At 42.3% G+C, this 16,431-nt stretch overlaps 1 protein-coding gene across 2 annotated transcripts in view; it reads left to right on the forward strand.

Moving 5' to 3' along the window:
- The first annotated feature begins 644 nt into the window (after positions 1-644).
- LOC134211460 (homeodomain-interacting protein kinase 2-like) overlaps positions 645-16,431 on the forward strand; it is a 72,875-nt gene continuing 57,088 nt past the window's right edge. The window contains exons 1-2 of one of the 2 annotated variants that reach the window (XM_062688330.1): positions 645-974; positions 13,810-14,130. In XM_062688330.1, the coding sequence (XP_062544314.1) occupies positions 810-974; positions 13,810-14,130 (486 nt within the window). In that variant the 5' untranslated portion in view covers positions 645-809. The remainder of the gene's footprint in view (positions 975-13,809; positions 14,131-16,431) is intronic. The other variant, XM_062688328.1, reaches the window with a different exon arrangement.

Consider the following 16,431-nt stretch of genomic DNA (forward strand, 5'->3'; position numbering starts at 1 on the left):
CGTATCACATACACACAAAGCTAGTCCTGTCCTGACACATCTAACGATGACGGTATGTACCGGGTCAAAGCTTTCCCCACGCAACAGGCTGGAAAAAAGCATTACATCACCGGTTCTTTCCATCCATCGTCCTTTCGTTTCACACTCGCTTCCTGATTCCCACATGCCCCCGGGCTCGAACCCGGTGAACGACAGTTTATTGGTCTTTGTTTGTTGGTGATTCACTGGGTGATATTCTGGAAAACCCCTTTCCATATAAACACGAGCGGGGGGTGGTGTCCTTTCATTCGTGGTTTATGCTGTTTGAGTCCGTTATGGTTGAAAGCAGTGGATGGAAAATCTGGTATTCAAATAGCTTAGAGCGTGATAAATTTGGTACATCCGAAATGCACTAGCAATAAATAAGTTGTCAAAAGTTGGAGGTTTTGTAGAAATTTGGGCCACGAATTCAATTCGGGAGCTAGAATGGGAACAATAATCGGAGCCAATTTTCGAACTCAGCACGAACTTCAATTGAATATGAACAGCAATTTCTCACGCCCGCCACCCACCTCAAACCATAAGCGTGTGGAGGCGTAAAACTAGCGCACGGTTTACTAAACGATAACACCTCTCTTTCTCTCCTGTTTGCCCTATTTACAGCTGAGTGCGACTGTGGCTGCGTCGAGAGTGCTACGGTCGTTGTAACAACTGGAACCGCCACTTTCCTCGCCAGTGCCAACACCGGTAGCAACAATAACAACACCAACAGCAGCAAGACCTCCGTCAGCGGCGGCAGTTCCGTTGTAGTGGCTGCTTCCTCGGGGGCTATGGGCGCCCCATCCAACGGCTCCAAGACGGCACATTCAAAGGTTGCAACCGGAGGAGGTCATGCCAACACGCAGACCTCCAGCAAACGCTCGAGCAGCGGGGCCGATGGGGACTATCAGCTGGTGCAGCACGAGGTGCTGTACTCGCTGTGCGCACAGTACGAGGTAAGTCTCATCTTTTTTTTTGTGTTGCGATGAAAGCTGATCCCTTTTTCGGGTCCTTTTCTTACTTCTGAGGGAGTTATAGTTGATCCTTGTTTGTAAAGTTGTTTTCGGTGATGAAATGAATTTGTTACAGTGAGATGGGGGAACAGATCCCCTATATTTATTTCAAAGAAGATACGCTAAATGAGAATTCTAGATAATGAAGAAAAAAGGATCGAGGTTGATGACGGAATATTGGAAATAAATTGAAAGAAAAAGTTTCATGCAGTTAAATTTTATTCAGTTGTGAAAATTTATCGTTGGATTGTTTATATAATTGGAGCTCCTAATTATTATGAGGGCTAGATAGGAAGCAAGATTTCGTCATGTAGCAATCGTAGTGCTGTAGCTTCACAAAAGGGTTGGTATTGGGATGTTGAATGTACACCACACGTCATGTATCTGTTTATATCAGATTTATAAATATGCTTTACATACATATGTGATATGTATACTACTTACAATGTCTAATTCTAATAACCAATGAACCCACAAACGTGCTCCAACTTTCCCACCATCCCCCTTATTAAAATTAATTATTCATTCAACTCATACACATTTTACCACCCGCAACGTTCTTGACAATAAATCAATGAACTTTGTTCACATTTTGCGTAGTGCAGCTCTGTATGTAAGTGCGGAACTGTAATTTTGTTGTTTTCGATGGTACATAAAATCTGGTACACTGCGTCAAATGTGTATCAGAAATCTGTTACCAAATTAAAACTCAAAACACATGGTAAACAACATAACTTTCACTTTCATCAGGATTCTTTTTCTAACTCAATCACAGAAACAAAGGTGGCTCGCTAACCGTAAATTGTTTGCCAAAGCGATATTATGTGACACTTTTTTGCTAGTTTTGCTCTCATGTTCGGTCAGCTCTTCGTAGTATCTACGGGCTAAGTTAGCCTCCAGCGTTCACTACTCAGTTGCATTTCAACCGAATTACTTTAGTAGAAATAGAGTAGAAATTGTTTAGAGCTGACCGCGAACTTGCGTAGAATTACTTGGATTATACAAGTTTCAGATTTTCGAAATAAATAATTATTACTTCTAAATCATAAAGCAAATATCATAGATTGTGCCTCTGTGCTGTTTGAGGTTGCTGTAAAACTCAACTTCAAGCGACAAACAGATGCGTACCTCTTTACAATAAATCCTGAAAACGTATCAACCGCAAACCAAAACACTTTCAAGCCCGCTTTATTTAATTTTTTCTTCATATGTATGATGCAAAGCCAGCTAAATCTATAAAGTTGTTTGTGCGATAAGCAAAGACTCTTCACCAGCAGCTAGCGTTTTGAATCAAAACATCAGTGATATCCCGTGCAGAAGAAATGGTAGTCATGTTAACATATATTATATAAAAAAGTAATTAAGTCGTCTAGTGGTCACGCAAAAACTGGCGATTTTGAAACACACACACCCTTTGTATTATTTAATTTTCCAAAATGTTGTATGGATCCTTCCTCTCCTCACCGCCAAAGAAGTGACATTGGGGATGACTATGTTAATCTCAAACGCAGAGAGTGTATATGTTCACTGATTTCAAATTCCTCTGCTTCCGTTTTTCTAAAACTTTTATTTTTACTCGGGTATATCGTCGATTAGAATCCGTCGCAGACAAGCGGTGTCGATTCAATTGATTCAGACGCCGTTGATGGCAGAACACCACAATATCTCAATTAAAATAAAACAGACGAAAAGGAAATCGTGATGACTTTACAAAAGTTGCTTGCGTGATATCTGGTTGGGCCATCGCACTTGAAATCGAGTCGCTGGCTGTCGCCGATGATCGTCAACGACGATGGTACGACGAAACCATTGCGAAACCGCCACCAGTAACTGTGGTTTATGGGTTTCCAGATAAATGCGTATGGCGCAGGCACTTGGTGTCAGCGCCGCACAGCTGGTATCGAGGGCAACATCGTTCTGTGCTAATCAAGGTTCGGAGAAGCCCCTTCATTGGAAAGTATACGAAACGGCCCTGCTCGATCGGTAGTCTGGCGATGAAAGCCGCTCAGTGTTTTTTTTTCTAAAAATATTACCCATCACCAATCTGATGTTGACTTTAGGGGAAGGCGGTCTTCCAACGAATGTATTCATGTTATTTTTAAGACAAATATTTGGCACTAATTGGAAAACGACCTGAAACATGTCGACCGGTAGGCTGCCGACCGTTGATGATTTTTCTTCCCAGAAGATGTTCTGCCACAGATCTGCGGCAGCAAATTTAGATTGACGACGACAGCCAGACGGCCCAAAGCATCGGTATCCGATGTTCTGGTAGAGTGTTATTATTTTCTGACATATTTATTTCACGCACTCGTTAGTCAGAACAGAGCCGAAAATTTGCATGAATTATGATTATGAGAACATGAAATGATGTTAAATTTGTTCTCCATAAATTAGATGAGGAAGAAACATCGAGTACAAATCGTGTTATTTGGCCATTAGCGTTTTGCACTTTTTTTTTAAATTGGCAAATATTATTCTACCATTCAATGTATTTTTTTCTAATTTTTTGCATTCAGCCAATTAAGCAATCAGATCGATGCCTTTTTTTTACTTTACTGACATAACATTCCCCAATGCGGACATTGTCTTCTTCGGCTAGCAAGCAAATGTAACACGAAAATTACATAACGGATTAACTGCCGGTACTTTAATATCAGTCCCATATTGGGTTTTCGCATACTGAGATAATAGCCGATGAAGTCTCAAAACGCATTTTCTATGCAAAACTTTGAAAAAATCTAATAAATTCAAACATTCTGCGATCTTGTTGAAATTTTGCAGAGTAGTTCTTCATTCGATGAGTTAATACAAAACGATTTAAATAAATGGAAAAATAATTGAATTTTGAGCAATCCACTTATGTAAATTCTTAATGGGACTTGTATGCGGATACATTCAATATGGGACAAGGTTGGTTTGGTATTTTTTTACATTTCTCCCGAACAAAGTCTATTTTTTCATCATGTTCAGGGTTCGGATTTTCACCACCACGCGACAACAGATCGCTCCACCATCCATTTTATCCGGATAAATTATAGTGCGATAAACTCCGCACAAGCGATGGTGCGGAAATTTGTTATCCCTCTTCCCATGTTTCGCGAAAATCAAATGCTGCTTACTTTGCTTCTCCGAATTGATTGCATACGACGATGCGCCACGATAAGTAGTAGGTTCAAGACAGCAGTTTTTCTATTTGCTTTCATTCGGTTCGTGTGGTGGCGTGGTTATAGTGGGCACTCTACACATTTTAAAATTGTTTTGGGTTCGAATCCCGTCGCGGACCTACATTTTTGTGAATATGCTTTTAAAACTTATCTGAAAAGTGGCGAGGTGGAGAATTTGGAGGCCAAAAATTAAATTATCCGACAAGCCGACGCTCGCGAGTTTATCGCCCGTCTTTCTATCCGGATAAAATATTGTGTGAGAACACTTGCTCAAAGGAGAATATGGAAAGATTGCACTCCGCTGTTTGGATCATTCCTGGGTTTTTATTCATATGAGTGAGAATTCCGAAGCCTGATCATGTTATGTGGAAGTATGATAAAATTAAAGGCTATTCACGGTATTAACTCAAAAGTGACGCAAACCGAAATGGGACTGATATGCGAGTAGCGGCAGTTAAGTATTAAAAGAATAAAACATATTTGCGTCGATCTCTTAACCCAAAAGAATTGATGCTTGAAACACTTGAATTGTAATTCAATTAGATCCGCCGATGTGCAAAAGTACTATGCTTCGGTTTGATCATTTTAGGTTTCTAGCCACCATTTTTGCTTTGGTATATCATGGGACTTACATGATTATACTTTTATGCTCAGGGAAGTCGAAACAATTTCCGACTCGTAAATTTTGTATATACCGGACCGGGAATCGAACTCTGAAATTAATGAAAAATCACATGATAAGAGTAATTTAAAAAATCGAACTACTACTCTTGGCATGGCCTTGTTTCGTAACCGTACATCAAGCACGAAGTACCATCAACTCTTATAACCCTCTGTTTGGTTCAAAAGGGCCCGATTAGAGTTTCCATTCCGGGACAAAAAATCCCTATATTTAAGAAAATTCGGTATTTCTTGAATCCCGGGATATTATGGATATTAGAAGAAATCCCGAAAAACTGGGATTTTTTTTCTTTTCAGGCATAGTAATAGAGTACTGTTTGTTATTTGTTTTGCTCGCGCATATGTGCTTAGTGTGCACGCCTTGCTCCTCCTAGCACTGAGCCACTCGTCCTGAGTTCTTCATCCTCAAAACATTTCCTGGTCCAATCCGTTGCCCGTACAAATGGCCTCTTATTCGACGTTTAGTAAAACAATCTCTCCACCCAGTACATGCGTCTGTACAAATGGCCCGACTCCGATGCTTGCACAGCACCTCTTGATGCTCTGTCGACCAGCTCCTAAATGTTTTGGTCCAATGCTCCTCTTGAATTCCTGCTGACCAGCTTCCAAACGGTCCCACCTTCCGATAAATTCCGTACGATGTTACCCACGACTTAGGTATCCAACCCAGGATCATGCGGGAGCATGCGATTTATGCCGCCGATCCATGGATCCCATACGCGATTACGTTTTTGTGGCTAATGCATCGACACTAAGTTTTAGATCCGGAATCGTTCCTGCGCCTTCACACCCAACCAGAGATTACAACATTTCATTGCAATCTTGCATTAGTTTCGCGTACAGTTTGCCATATTTAGCATTAGCATTGAGCACTTCGCACAAATTCGTAGGTGGTACAAGCCAAGACTATCGTATGACAGTAGCATTACTTTCATCCGTTACCTCAGATATTGATTTGGGACTAATCACTATCTCTTAGATGGAAGCATTGCACTCTCCAATAGTCGAGATCTGTTCTGGCCACGGCCTTGCGAATACTGAGGAAGGGGAGGAAGGTTAGTTGGCGCCTACTTAAGAAAGATGTAGAGAGCTCTAGGACCTCTCACAGGTGGCACGGGAGGTTTTGGGATTGTGTGGAAGGTTAAAATAGTAGGAATCGTTTTGGCATAACGTGAAACGCAGAAAGAATTAAGATAAAATTCAAAGTAGGGACGAGCCTGGAATTGAACCCACGACCTCCCTGCTTATAAGGCAGAAGCGGTAGCCATACTACCAGACCAGCGAGCCTACATCTACTGGCACATACCTTGGAAATATTGGACATCATCCTCGATAATACCGCAACAGCAGTCGAAGCCCTCTTGCACGCATAGTCGACATGGCTGGCGAAGGTCCCAATGAGCTTCAAACTCCGCTTTGATGCGATAGCGACTTCACCCACATGAATCACTGCATGTTGAACCGACTTGCGGTTGTTGACGATAACCACCTCCGTTTTATGTTGAGCGAGCTCCAGGCCTCTAGCGCTCATCCAATCCGCCACCGTGCTGATCGCGTGTGCGAAGCCGACGATCTTAACACCAGGAGGGAACTTTAGCTTCAGAACCCCGTCATACGTAAGGTTCCATAATACCGGGCCCAGTATTGAACCTTGAGGAACTCCTGCGGTAATAGGAACGCTTCTCTGGCCAGCATCGGCTTCGGCTAAGCGGGTGTAACGAGAGCGCGATGGCATCCCAGCTTGCGCTGTTGAATGCGTTCCTCAATCAAGTGTCACTAACGCACAGTATAGAATACCTCGCCTTTTCTTTTGGATCGTTATCTCTGCGGTCTGTACCACTGAGTTAATATTGTGCCTGGCAACAAAATGACAACTTTCGTAATAATTTTCCAAGGCCTCATAGATGTGGGAAAATTTATTCGCAGTGCAAATAGCACGTGCTATCAAAGCATTCATCCACATCAGCCACATCGCTTTTATTCTGGAGGTATGTTTTTCTTTGGTGACTCATTTTGTGTTGCGACTAAAAATAAGCGGATGAGTAGATTTTTTTATGAGCGCTACAATAGCGTCTAACGTGGACTTACCTTGCGGAAAACCAAACTGATTGCTTGACAGGCCGTCCGGTACCCTATGAGTACGGAGTTACCCTGTTGAGGCTGATCCTCTCCAGCAACTTGCCAGTCGTACCTATAAGACAGATTGGTTTATACGCTGCTGGGTCGCCCGGCGGCATCCCGGCCTTCGACAACAACACCAATTCCTGCCTTTTTCATCTATCAGTGAATCTACACCCATCAAGGCATCTCTGGATAGCTAGCCTGAACTGGAACATGTTTGGGTTCGCTGCCTTAAGAGCTGTTCGAACTCCATCAGGCTCTAGAGTTTTTTTCGTTACCAGGGATTTTGCTACCGCGAGTAACTTTTTCGTTCGTCACCGAAGCCACCATTTCGGCCACACCCATATTGTGTTGCGGGTGCAGGACGCCAGGGACTTATGGCTCGGGGGACGGAAAGAGTACTTCGATAATCCTCGCCAATCTATCCTGGGACCTGGGGTGAAGAGCTTCCTTCGGTCTTGGCCATCACTATCCTGTAGGCGTCACCCCACGGATTCGCGTTGGCTCCTCCGCATAGGTTGTCGAAACACGCTCTCTTACTGCTCCTGATGGCCTTGTTAAAGGCCAGTTTCGCAGCTCGAAACACTTCACGGTGGTCCACTCTTACCTCCTCAGTGCAGGCACATTGCATCCTTCGTCTAGCCTTGTGGCAGGTTGATCGAAGGGCCGCAATCTCTCTCCACCAGTATACCGGGCGTCTGCATTTTCTGGCAAAGTTTTCCTCGGCATAGTGGCGTCGCACGCGCATGATAGATTAGCTACCAACCCATCCCTTACTTAGACCTTCAGTGTTGGCTTTCCAGTCCCAGGATGGCTATGAAAATTTCGCTGTCGAAGTGATTGGTCCTCCACCTACAGACCTGACAGGGATCTCCAGACCTCTTAAGCGGCACGCCATAGTTGATTTTAAAGCGAATTGTTAGAGGATCACCATGGGTGTAACCCTCATCCACCCTCCAGTCCAAGTCTGGTGCCATACCAGGACTGACAAACGTTAGCGTCAATCCATGACTTGACCCTGCTTTTTTAACGTGCTAGCGGAACCATCATTGACTAGCACTGCGTCGAGCTTCGCTAACGCTCTCTAGTAACGCTTGGACCGCTTCGATTGCTGCAGCGCCTGCCCCACTGTCCACTGCCCAAGCATTGAAATCTCCTGCTATGACGACCGGCTTACGATCCACTAGGTCGGACGATAGCCGATCATCTGGTTGAACTGTTCTAATGGCCACCTTAGCGGGACATAGCAGCTACAATAGAACAGTATTAGAACACACCATTGATTTTGGCTATCGCGACATCCTCAGCAGAGGAGTGTACCAGCTCTTTGAATCGGTCCGACCTATCCGCCACCCAATTCCCGTTATCGATAGGGACATTGTACGGGTCGGACAGTAGGGCGATATCGGTCCTCGACCTGAGACCAGTGCACAATGGTTCGAGAGCAGCCAAAACCTCAAAAATCGAAATTCGTGTTTCCGTCAGAATTATATTTATCTCATTCTAGAGAATATTTACGTGATTCAAATTGAAAATTTGAAGTAGTTCTGTTGAGTTTTGACTTTGTTGCATCATTTTGAATTGAACATAAATGTAGATTTTCGAATAAAAACGCTGTTTGACAAGGCGTTTAGATCAGCATCGTATGGCTTCAATTACATCGCAAACCCCAATATTATTTCAAGACTGCATTGTCGGGATCTTAAATAGTATGTCTATGTCAAATATTGGTGACAGAACTCAATTTTAGTTAACTTTGGATACAAAATTAGTTTAAATACTCACAATTTTTAGATAAAACTGCTCCAAAAGTATAGGCGCCGTCGAGTGCCCGTAATAATTCTATGCTCATTACAAAGCTTAAAGCTAATAGCTTTCTATTCATCACTATATTGTTTTATGATAAGCTGTTTTTTAACATTGTAGTTTGAAATGCGCATAGTATTTTTTGGTCTGTTTCTAACTAAAACCTTACAAATGCGTATTTTTTGTTCACAAGAATTTTAAAATGCCCTTTTTAATTATTAGATTGAAGCTGAAATGTTCGATATAATTATTTAATATTTAAAACATGTAATGAAAGCTGACAAATGAAATGATCTCGTAGCATAATTATTCAATGATGGAATCCTTTATATTTTTATTCCTTTATATCCTTATTATTTTAAGTGAAATAGTTGGATAGTTTCTTCCCAAACGACTAGAAGATATCACACACAAGGTTTTTTTATTTTCAAAACTTTCTCCAAGGAAGGAAAATGAAAAGCCTGTTTCGAGTCAAGATTATGAAGAATACAAATGTAAGTACACATTTGTAATTAAAATTTTTCGTTTGTCATTCAAATTAATTGATTCTTTTCAAATACAACTTTTTTCAAAAATATTCCAAAATTGTGGATGTTCCAAATAAAATTATTTGTCTTAGCACATGCACAGCCAGTATTTAGCAAGCAAGTCTGTGATACGAACATTATTCATAGCTTTTTTTCACTTTTCAAAAGACGAGTTCCACCACTTGAGTCAAGTAAGAAAACCAATAACGGCCTTACTGTTGAAGTCGAAATACGTAACTGTGAAGTAACAATCAAGTAATGGAATTAAATGGAATAGTATTAATTAGTTTTATGGCAAGTGAGATCATCTTGTTGCGAAACAATCTGTTTTCAAAATCCGAATTTAGCAGCAAAATGAAAGTATTTACTATTCACAGAGATGCCTAAAACGGTTCTATATTTCCAAAGTAGTACTTCCAACACCCACGTTTAAGACTGTATGTGACAAAAACCATCAAAATACCATAATACAAGCATAAGGGATATTTTTAGGGACATTTTGAGGTTTTGGCCAACCTGGAGCAAACCACTGTGCAGTGTTTAAGATTCAGCTGTGTTACTTGCAGGGCTTTTTCTTGTTTGTCTCTACGATGGGACACGAAGCTTGATTTTTGCTGGCGCAGACGTGGCACTTTTGGTGCCTTTACCGAATTTTTTGCGCCTTTGTGCCCTTCCTCACCATAACGACGACACAGGTTGCTACAGTCTGGGCCCATACAGTTGTAAGACTTGTGCCCCAACTCTTAGCACCGATAGCACCTATCCACTGAAGGCGGCTGGAGTTTGCTCACTGGGCGGCTGTCGCCCGCCCCCAACGACGTCACCTCGGCGCCGTCACCAAAGATCTCTTGGGCCAACTACCTGTAGTCCGTCCCACTAGTCTGCGCTCCACGTTTCAGAACCAAGATTATTTCACCGGCGTTGGTGCGTCTGACCCTTCGCACGTCCTGACCCAGCGCCGTCCTTAGCTTTTTTTGTGGGTCGAGATGCGTTCGACTTACGGTTTGCCCTACACACTTAAATTATTTTTTGGATCTCGGCAAAACTTTTGCCGAGATTCCAACAGACGAGATCTCGGTAATATTTTTTACTGAAATTCGGTAATTCCTTTACCGAAATTTCGTCAATATTTTGCCGAAATTCGGCAAAGTTGATTTTTTGCCGAGATCTCGGTAACGATTACTCGGTAAAGTTTACCGAAATTTCGGTAATTTTTTTACCGAAATTCGTCGAAATTATTACCAATATCTCGGCTGTTGGATTCTCGGCAATCGGTAAACTTAAAATTTTAAGTGTGTACTGACCAGCTGCCAGGGATTTTTAATCCTTTGTGCCGATGGCAAAGGGCGGGTGGTACCATCTTGCGGCCCGGCGACTTGCGTCTGGTTAGTGCCTTTCGTCTTTTTAGGCTGAGAAGTCATCTTCTCGGGTCGACGCCCTTCGGGCTCCTCTGCACCCCAATCTGCTCCGTCCTGACGACGTTAGGCCTTTATGGACGCACGTCGTTTGGCTTTTCGGTGTGCGCCTTGGCCGGATTGCTGTTTTCTTCATTGGCCGTCAGGGCGAAATAAATCGCCTCTTGGGCCATGGTCGCACCTCCAAGGAAGGAGAAGGCATCGGTTTGGGTACCCTTCTTGTCGGTTTGTCGGCCTTCTCTCTTACCACCACCCGCCTGGTAATCGTATCATGTTCTTGTCTTGCGACTTGAACAGCCAGGCGGGCCATCCGAAGGTACTGTTTCAGTTCCTTACTGATGTTCTGCCTTGCGTTCGCGAACTCGACGATGTCATCGAGTTGCTCGGCGACCACCCGCATCCTGGGTAGTGGCCCGCCGAGCGTGCTGATAGGGCCATACCCTGTCACTTCTGGGAGACTCCGGTGCTGCTAGTTGCAACCTCCGTCACTCCAGTCCTTTCCTTTCGGCATGCAAAGAGGCCATACAAGGGTTGACACGTGTCCAGAGCCAGGTAAGCGCAAGTCAAGATAGGGCATCTGAGCCTACTCCCACCTAGCAGGCAAAGCTTAGTGGCAGGATTGGACAGCGTGCTACACGGTCCGCCACGGTTTTAGGGGACGGAAGACACCCTGGCCATAAGCTCATTCGTACCTTTGGCATATATTCTTCTCTGAAATCCTGATTTTGACACAAGCATTGCCGGCATCAGTACAAACTTCTTTTTTTTCCACTGCAAGCCACCATTCTAAAAGCTATTATATTGCAGTCATGATGTCGTCGCATTTGGTTGTACTATACAAATCATAACAGAATAGAAACATTTCTTTCTAAAAATAAAAAGGGTTAATTCTTTGCGAAGGTCTCAGGGACTGACCCTCCTTAGCCGTGCGGTAAGAAGCGCGGCTACAAAGCAAGACCATGCTGAGGGTGGCTGGGTTCGATTCCTGGTGCCGGTCTAGGTAATTTCGGATTGAAATTGTCTCGACTTCCTGGGCATAAAAGTATCATCGTGTTAGCCTCCCAAGGATATTACGAATGCAAAATGGTAACTTGGCTTAGAAACCTCGCAGTTAATAAATCAGTGGAAGTGCTTAATGAACTCTAAGCTGCGAGGCGGCTCTGTCCCAGTGTGGGGATGTAATGCCAGTAAGAAAAAGAAGAAAGGTCTCAGGGCCCCCTTGGTATGGTCTCGTGGCCCACAGGGAGTCGCGGATCAGCGGGTGGAAAGCACTGTATTAGACCATTTCAGTTGCGATCAGATTATTGAAAATCTTGTGGTCACATATGTGGTATTAAATGCTAATAGGTTGAGATCGATTGTTATCCTGAATTGACCAGTGAAATCGGATTAAGGCAAAAATGTAATAAATTGGTGGACTTCTAGTCTTTTCCTAACAGTTCGTGGTTTGAATTTCAATAATAACGGATTTATGGCGCAACTTATACTAGTAGATAACAACATTATAATCATTTAATCAAACAAATTTGAATGTTTGCCATAAACGTTATTTTTCATCAATAGACAGTTCCTTGTTCCCGATTTAGCTGACGTATGCCGTCGATATCAATCTGTAAACAGCAAGCTTTTTTAGTGTCGTTTCAGCAGCGGAAACACCACGAGCAAGCCAAGTAAAACGAAACCACGGTAGCACCCATCCGGGCAACTGGGTGTTCGCGTTATTCATACAGTTCATATTTCAATTGCAAAACGAACTCGTTTGAATTTTAATTTATGGAGAACGTTCAATTGTGTTCCCGCAACCGATGGTGCGCGTTGGATGCTGGGGTGTCCCCGTGTCACACCTGGTGCCGGCTAAAGTCAAGTTGGTAGAAAATTAGAAAATGTCTGTGTATCGTGCGCGGTTCCATGCCTTTTTGATTGAGTCTGACGACAGCATAACAAAGTCGTCGTGTTGATTCGCGACTGATAAGCTGTGTGCGATTGTATCAAGACATGCAATTGTACGAAAATACAGCACACAAACGGCGGTGGTTGTTTTGTGTACCGTTTCCACCATTTAGTGACCTATTGTTGCTTGCAACAACAATGACCATTATGAACCAAACGCATATCGCGTACCTTAACCTAATCCATTGAAACCATGTTTTAAGTCTATTATCTACGAAAGCCACTGAGAGACAACTTCACGCGCTATTCATTTCTAGACAGCAGCTCCGTTACGCGTTTTGGTTCGACAAGATGTGAAAAGCTAGTCAAAATTTTGAAACGAAAATTACTTCAATTGTAGTGAGGGTTTATGATTTCTGTGGGTTGAAATCAACTTTGTTGGAACAATTTAATCTCAAACTTCATTAGGAGTGATACTCTGGCATTATACGTATATTTGTTTGATGCTATACGTATAGCTGTTGTACAGATATAAACAGATGAAGTATTTTTACTTTTTTTACTTCATCTGCGGAAATGAGTATATCTGTGGATACCACTGACATTAACATAAATGTTCAAGTGAAATTGACATAGCAGATCCGTCTATTATTGTGGTTAATCGTGAAGCAGCATAGAAAGTAGTATTCACTTTTAAACTACATTTGTTCAATTTTTGGCTCTGGCTATTCTTAAATGGTTTTATAAGTCGTTTTCACTCTGGCTGTAAAACTACAGAAAGAAGACCAATGCTTTCAATTCTATTTTAAGAAGTAATTTTCTTGACTGACATTCGTCTTCTTTACAACACTCAGAGCGCTGTTCCCAATCAAGAAGTTAAATAGAATGACATTTTTCATAAATAACTGCTGTTAATCTCCCAACTGCTGTTTTCAAGTAGCAAACAGACAATCAGTAGACCAAACAAAGCTGAAGGGTTGCTATCGACGATTAGTCCGTAAACCAACAACGACGGCACGAACCGTCCACATTCCCAACTTCATCACCGCCCGCCGTCGTCGTCGTCTTATTTATTGGTGTCACACGCAAACACTTTAAGTTTCGATCCCGTTGAGTGCAAATATTGAACTAACGCCTCTCTTTCCCTATTCGTTTCTCCTTTACATTCCAGGTGTTAGAGTTTCTTGGCCGGGGCACGTTCGGCCAGGTGGTAAAATGCTGGAAAAAGGGCACAAGCGACATCGTCGCCATCAAGATCCTCAAGAACCACCCGTCCTACGCGCGGCAGGGTCAGATCGAGGTGTCGATCCTGTCCCGGCTCAGTCAGGAGAATGCCGACGAGTTCAACTTTGTCCGGGCGCTGGAGTGCTTCCAGCACAAAAATCACACCTGCCTGGTGTTCGAGATGCTGGAGCAGAACCTGTACGACTTCCTGAAGCAGAACAAATTCTCCCCGTTGCCTCTGAAGTACATCAGGCCGATCCTGCAACAGGTAGGTGTTTTAAAGGGAATGGGTGCGATACTTTGGATACTTAACAAATTCAATGAATGGGCGGATTTTTATTTTTGAATGGCAATTGTTGCGATTGCGAAATAAAAATTGACTCGTAAATTATTTTTGATTAGGGCAAGCCGATGGCTGCCCGAGACCACAATTATTAATCAATTATTTTTGCTTCATTCTGCGTAAACACATTACGAATTAATTGACTTAGATTTGCATCACTTTGTTTGCTTGCGAGACGAACTTGAATCAGACATATTACGGTTTACGAAACTGCACACAGAAGAAGGAACCAGGAAACTGAAATAATTTGAGCCAATTTGTTGAGATCTTGAACATTATTTGTCGGTCTTGTGGAAGGCCTTCACCGAAATTGAATTGAATTCTCCCTTCTCCATATCAGTCGCTCGCAATGGTCGGGATTCACTGTGCTGTGTGCATGCGAAAAATAATGGCTAGCCACGCAAATTCGGTGCGTACTGCTTGGCGTTTGCAGCACTCAGTCGCGGCAGTACGTGATGGTCACTGACTGGTCATATCGCGCCACGCACCGCTTCTGACCCTTTCTCCTCCTTTTTGGTGGAATTAAAAGTGATGGAGCGATCCACACGCTCCCACATGCATAAATCGAGGTCACCAGACGGCGTGAAAGTCGTCATGTTTAAGAGGCTGTGTGCGGCTTTGTTATCGAGAATCAACAAGCTTTTCGAACCGGCAATCGGTGCTTTTGGGCATATGGCGGGGCTCGCTGTACCCGACCAATAATAATGAGTATTGAGTACACATTGTTGCGATATCGAATGAAGGGCTATTGAGCGTATTAATTTCGGAAGCCTTAAATGGCTGTGGCCTATTTTTAGTGCGAACCTGTTTACTTTTTTCAGTGGAAATCATTGTGAACATCCTTTTACATTATTCACTACCAACGATTGGGAGCTTGGGTTGTGGGTTTTGCTGGGGATGGCGAATAATTTCGTAATTGTTAGTTATTGGAAATGAAGGCTCATCAGATGATTATTTCATAGCGTATAGTGGTAGTTACGAAAAACATCGAGTTGCGGTGAGCGCATGTTGTTTTTTTTTGTTCAATTCAATTTATTCGACCCGTTTGTTTGTTTGGTCATGTGATTTACTCAGTTATCAGAATTCAATGCCATTTGATTTGATTTGCCATTTGTTACTCGATATCGAAGGCACCTTTGGGAAAGGGAAAGTGCGTGCTGTATTCCGAGTCGGACACAAGATGGCAGTTGTCTTTTCAGTGAAGTTGACCATTTGGCAAGATAATTGTTTCTAATACGTAAACGTGTACACTTTTTTTAATAGACTAATTCGTCTAATCTGTCTAATTGTTTGTTTAATGTTTTGTCTAATTTGTTCAATAATATTTTTTGATAATCTTCGTAATTTGTGTGATTCGTCTGATTGGAGCATGCTTAACGCGTGATCACAAACATAGGCGTTGCATTTCGGGGTAAAACACATTTGCTTTCCGTGAAAGGAAACGATGTGGCCATTATCAATTCTTTTGGGGATTACGTGACGTCTACTTTTGTGTGACTCTGTTGCAATGGTGAAACCCATTTAAGTGATGGCTTCCTTGACGCATTCAAGGAGAGGGATCATCGCCTTAGAACAATGATTAATAATAATTTGGTATTTCATATTTATTGTATTTTTTAGGTTTTTTGACATCTACAATATATTTGTAATAACTATACTCCTTCACCTATCAAAGTAGTTTAGGTTCCGTTCACTTGCAGAAGTAGATAACAGGACTAAATAGTAGTAGTATCACTTGCAATTACGTGACCAAATGTGTGGAGAAACCGTGTCTACGTAATTAAGTAATATGATAAAATCTTCATTGCAAATGAATAGAGGAGGACGCGGCAGGATCGCAACTCGGGGCAAGAGAGCACCCTTTAATTTAACCGCTATTATGACTTTTTCTAAATAACCCCGCATGGATTTTTTGAGAAATCAACATTAAAAACTAAGTTTGAAAAACAAAAACATTTTTTGATGGAAATCTTATCCAACCACACAAATTATATGTCATCAAAGAAAGTTTTAGGGCAATTTATATAAAATATTCACAGTGAAATGTTTGACCAAGTTTAATTAGAATAGAATAATGTATCTCAAATGGGGCAAGGTGACCATCCCATTTTGGAACAATTAAATAATACACAAAATATTAAAACTCTTATGCCAACCTACAATTATGACTTACTGTGCGCTGATTCAGAATCTGTTGAGTGAAGTACATTATCAAATTTATTGAAA

Source organism: Armigeres subalbatus, chromosome 2 (genome assembly GCF_024139115.2).
Source record: "Armigeres subalbatus isolate Guangzhou_Male chromosome 2, GZ_Asu_2, whole genome shotgun sequence".
In the NCBI taxonomy this organism is placed as follows: Eukaryota; Metazoa; Arthropoda; class Insecta; order Diptera; family Culicidae; genus Armigeres; species Armigeres subalbatus.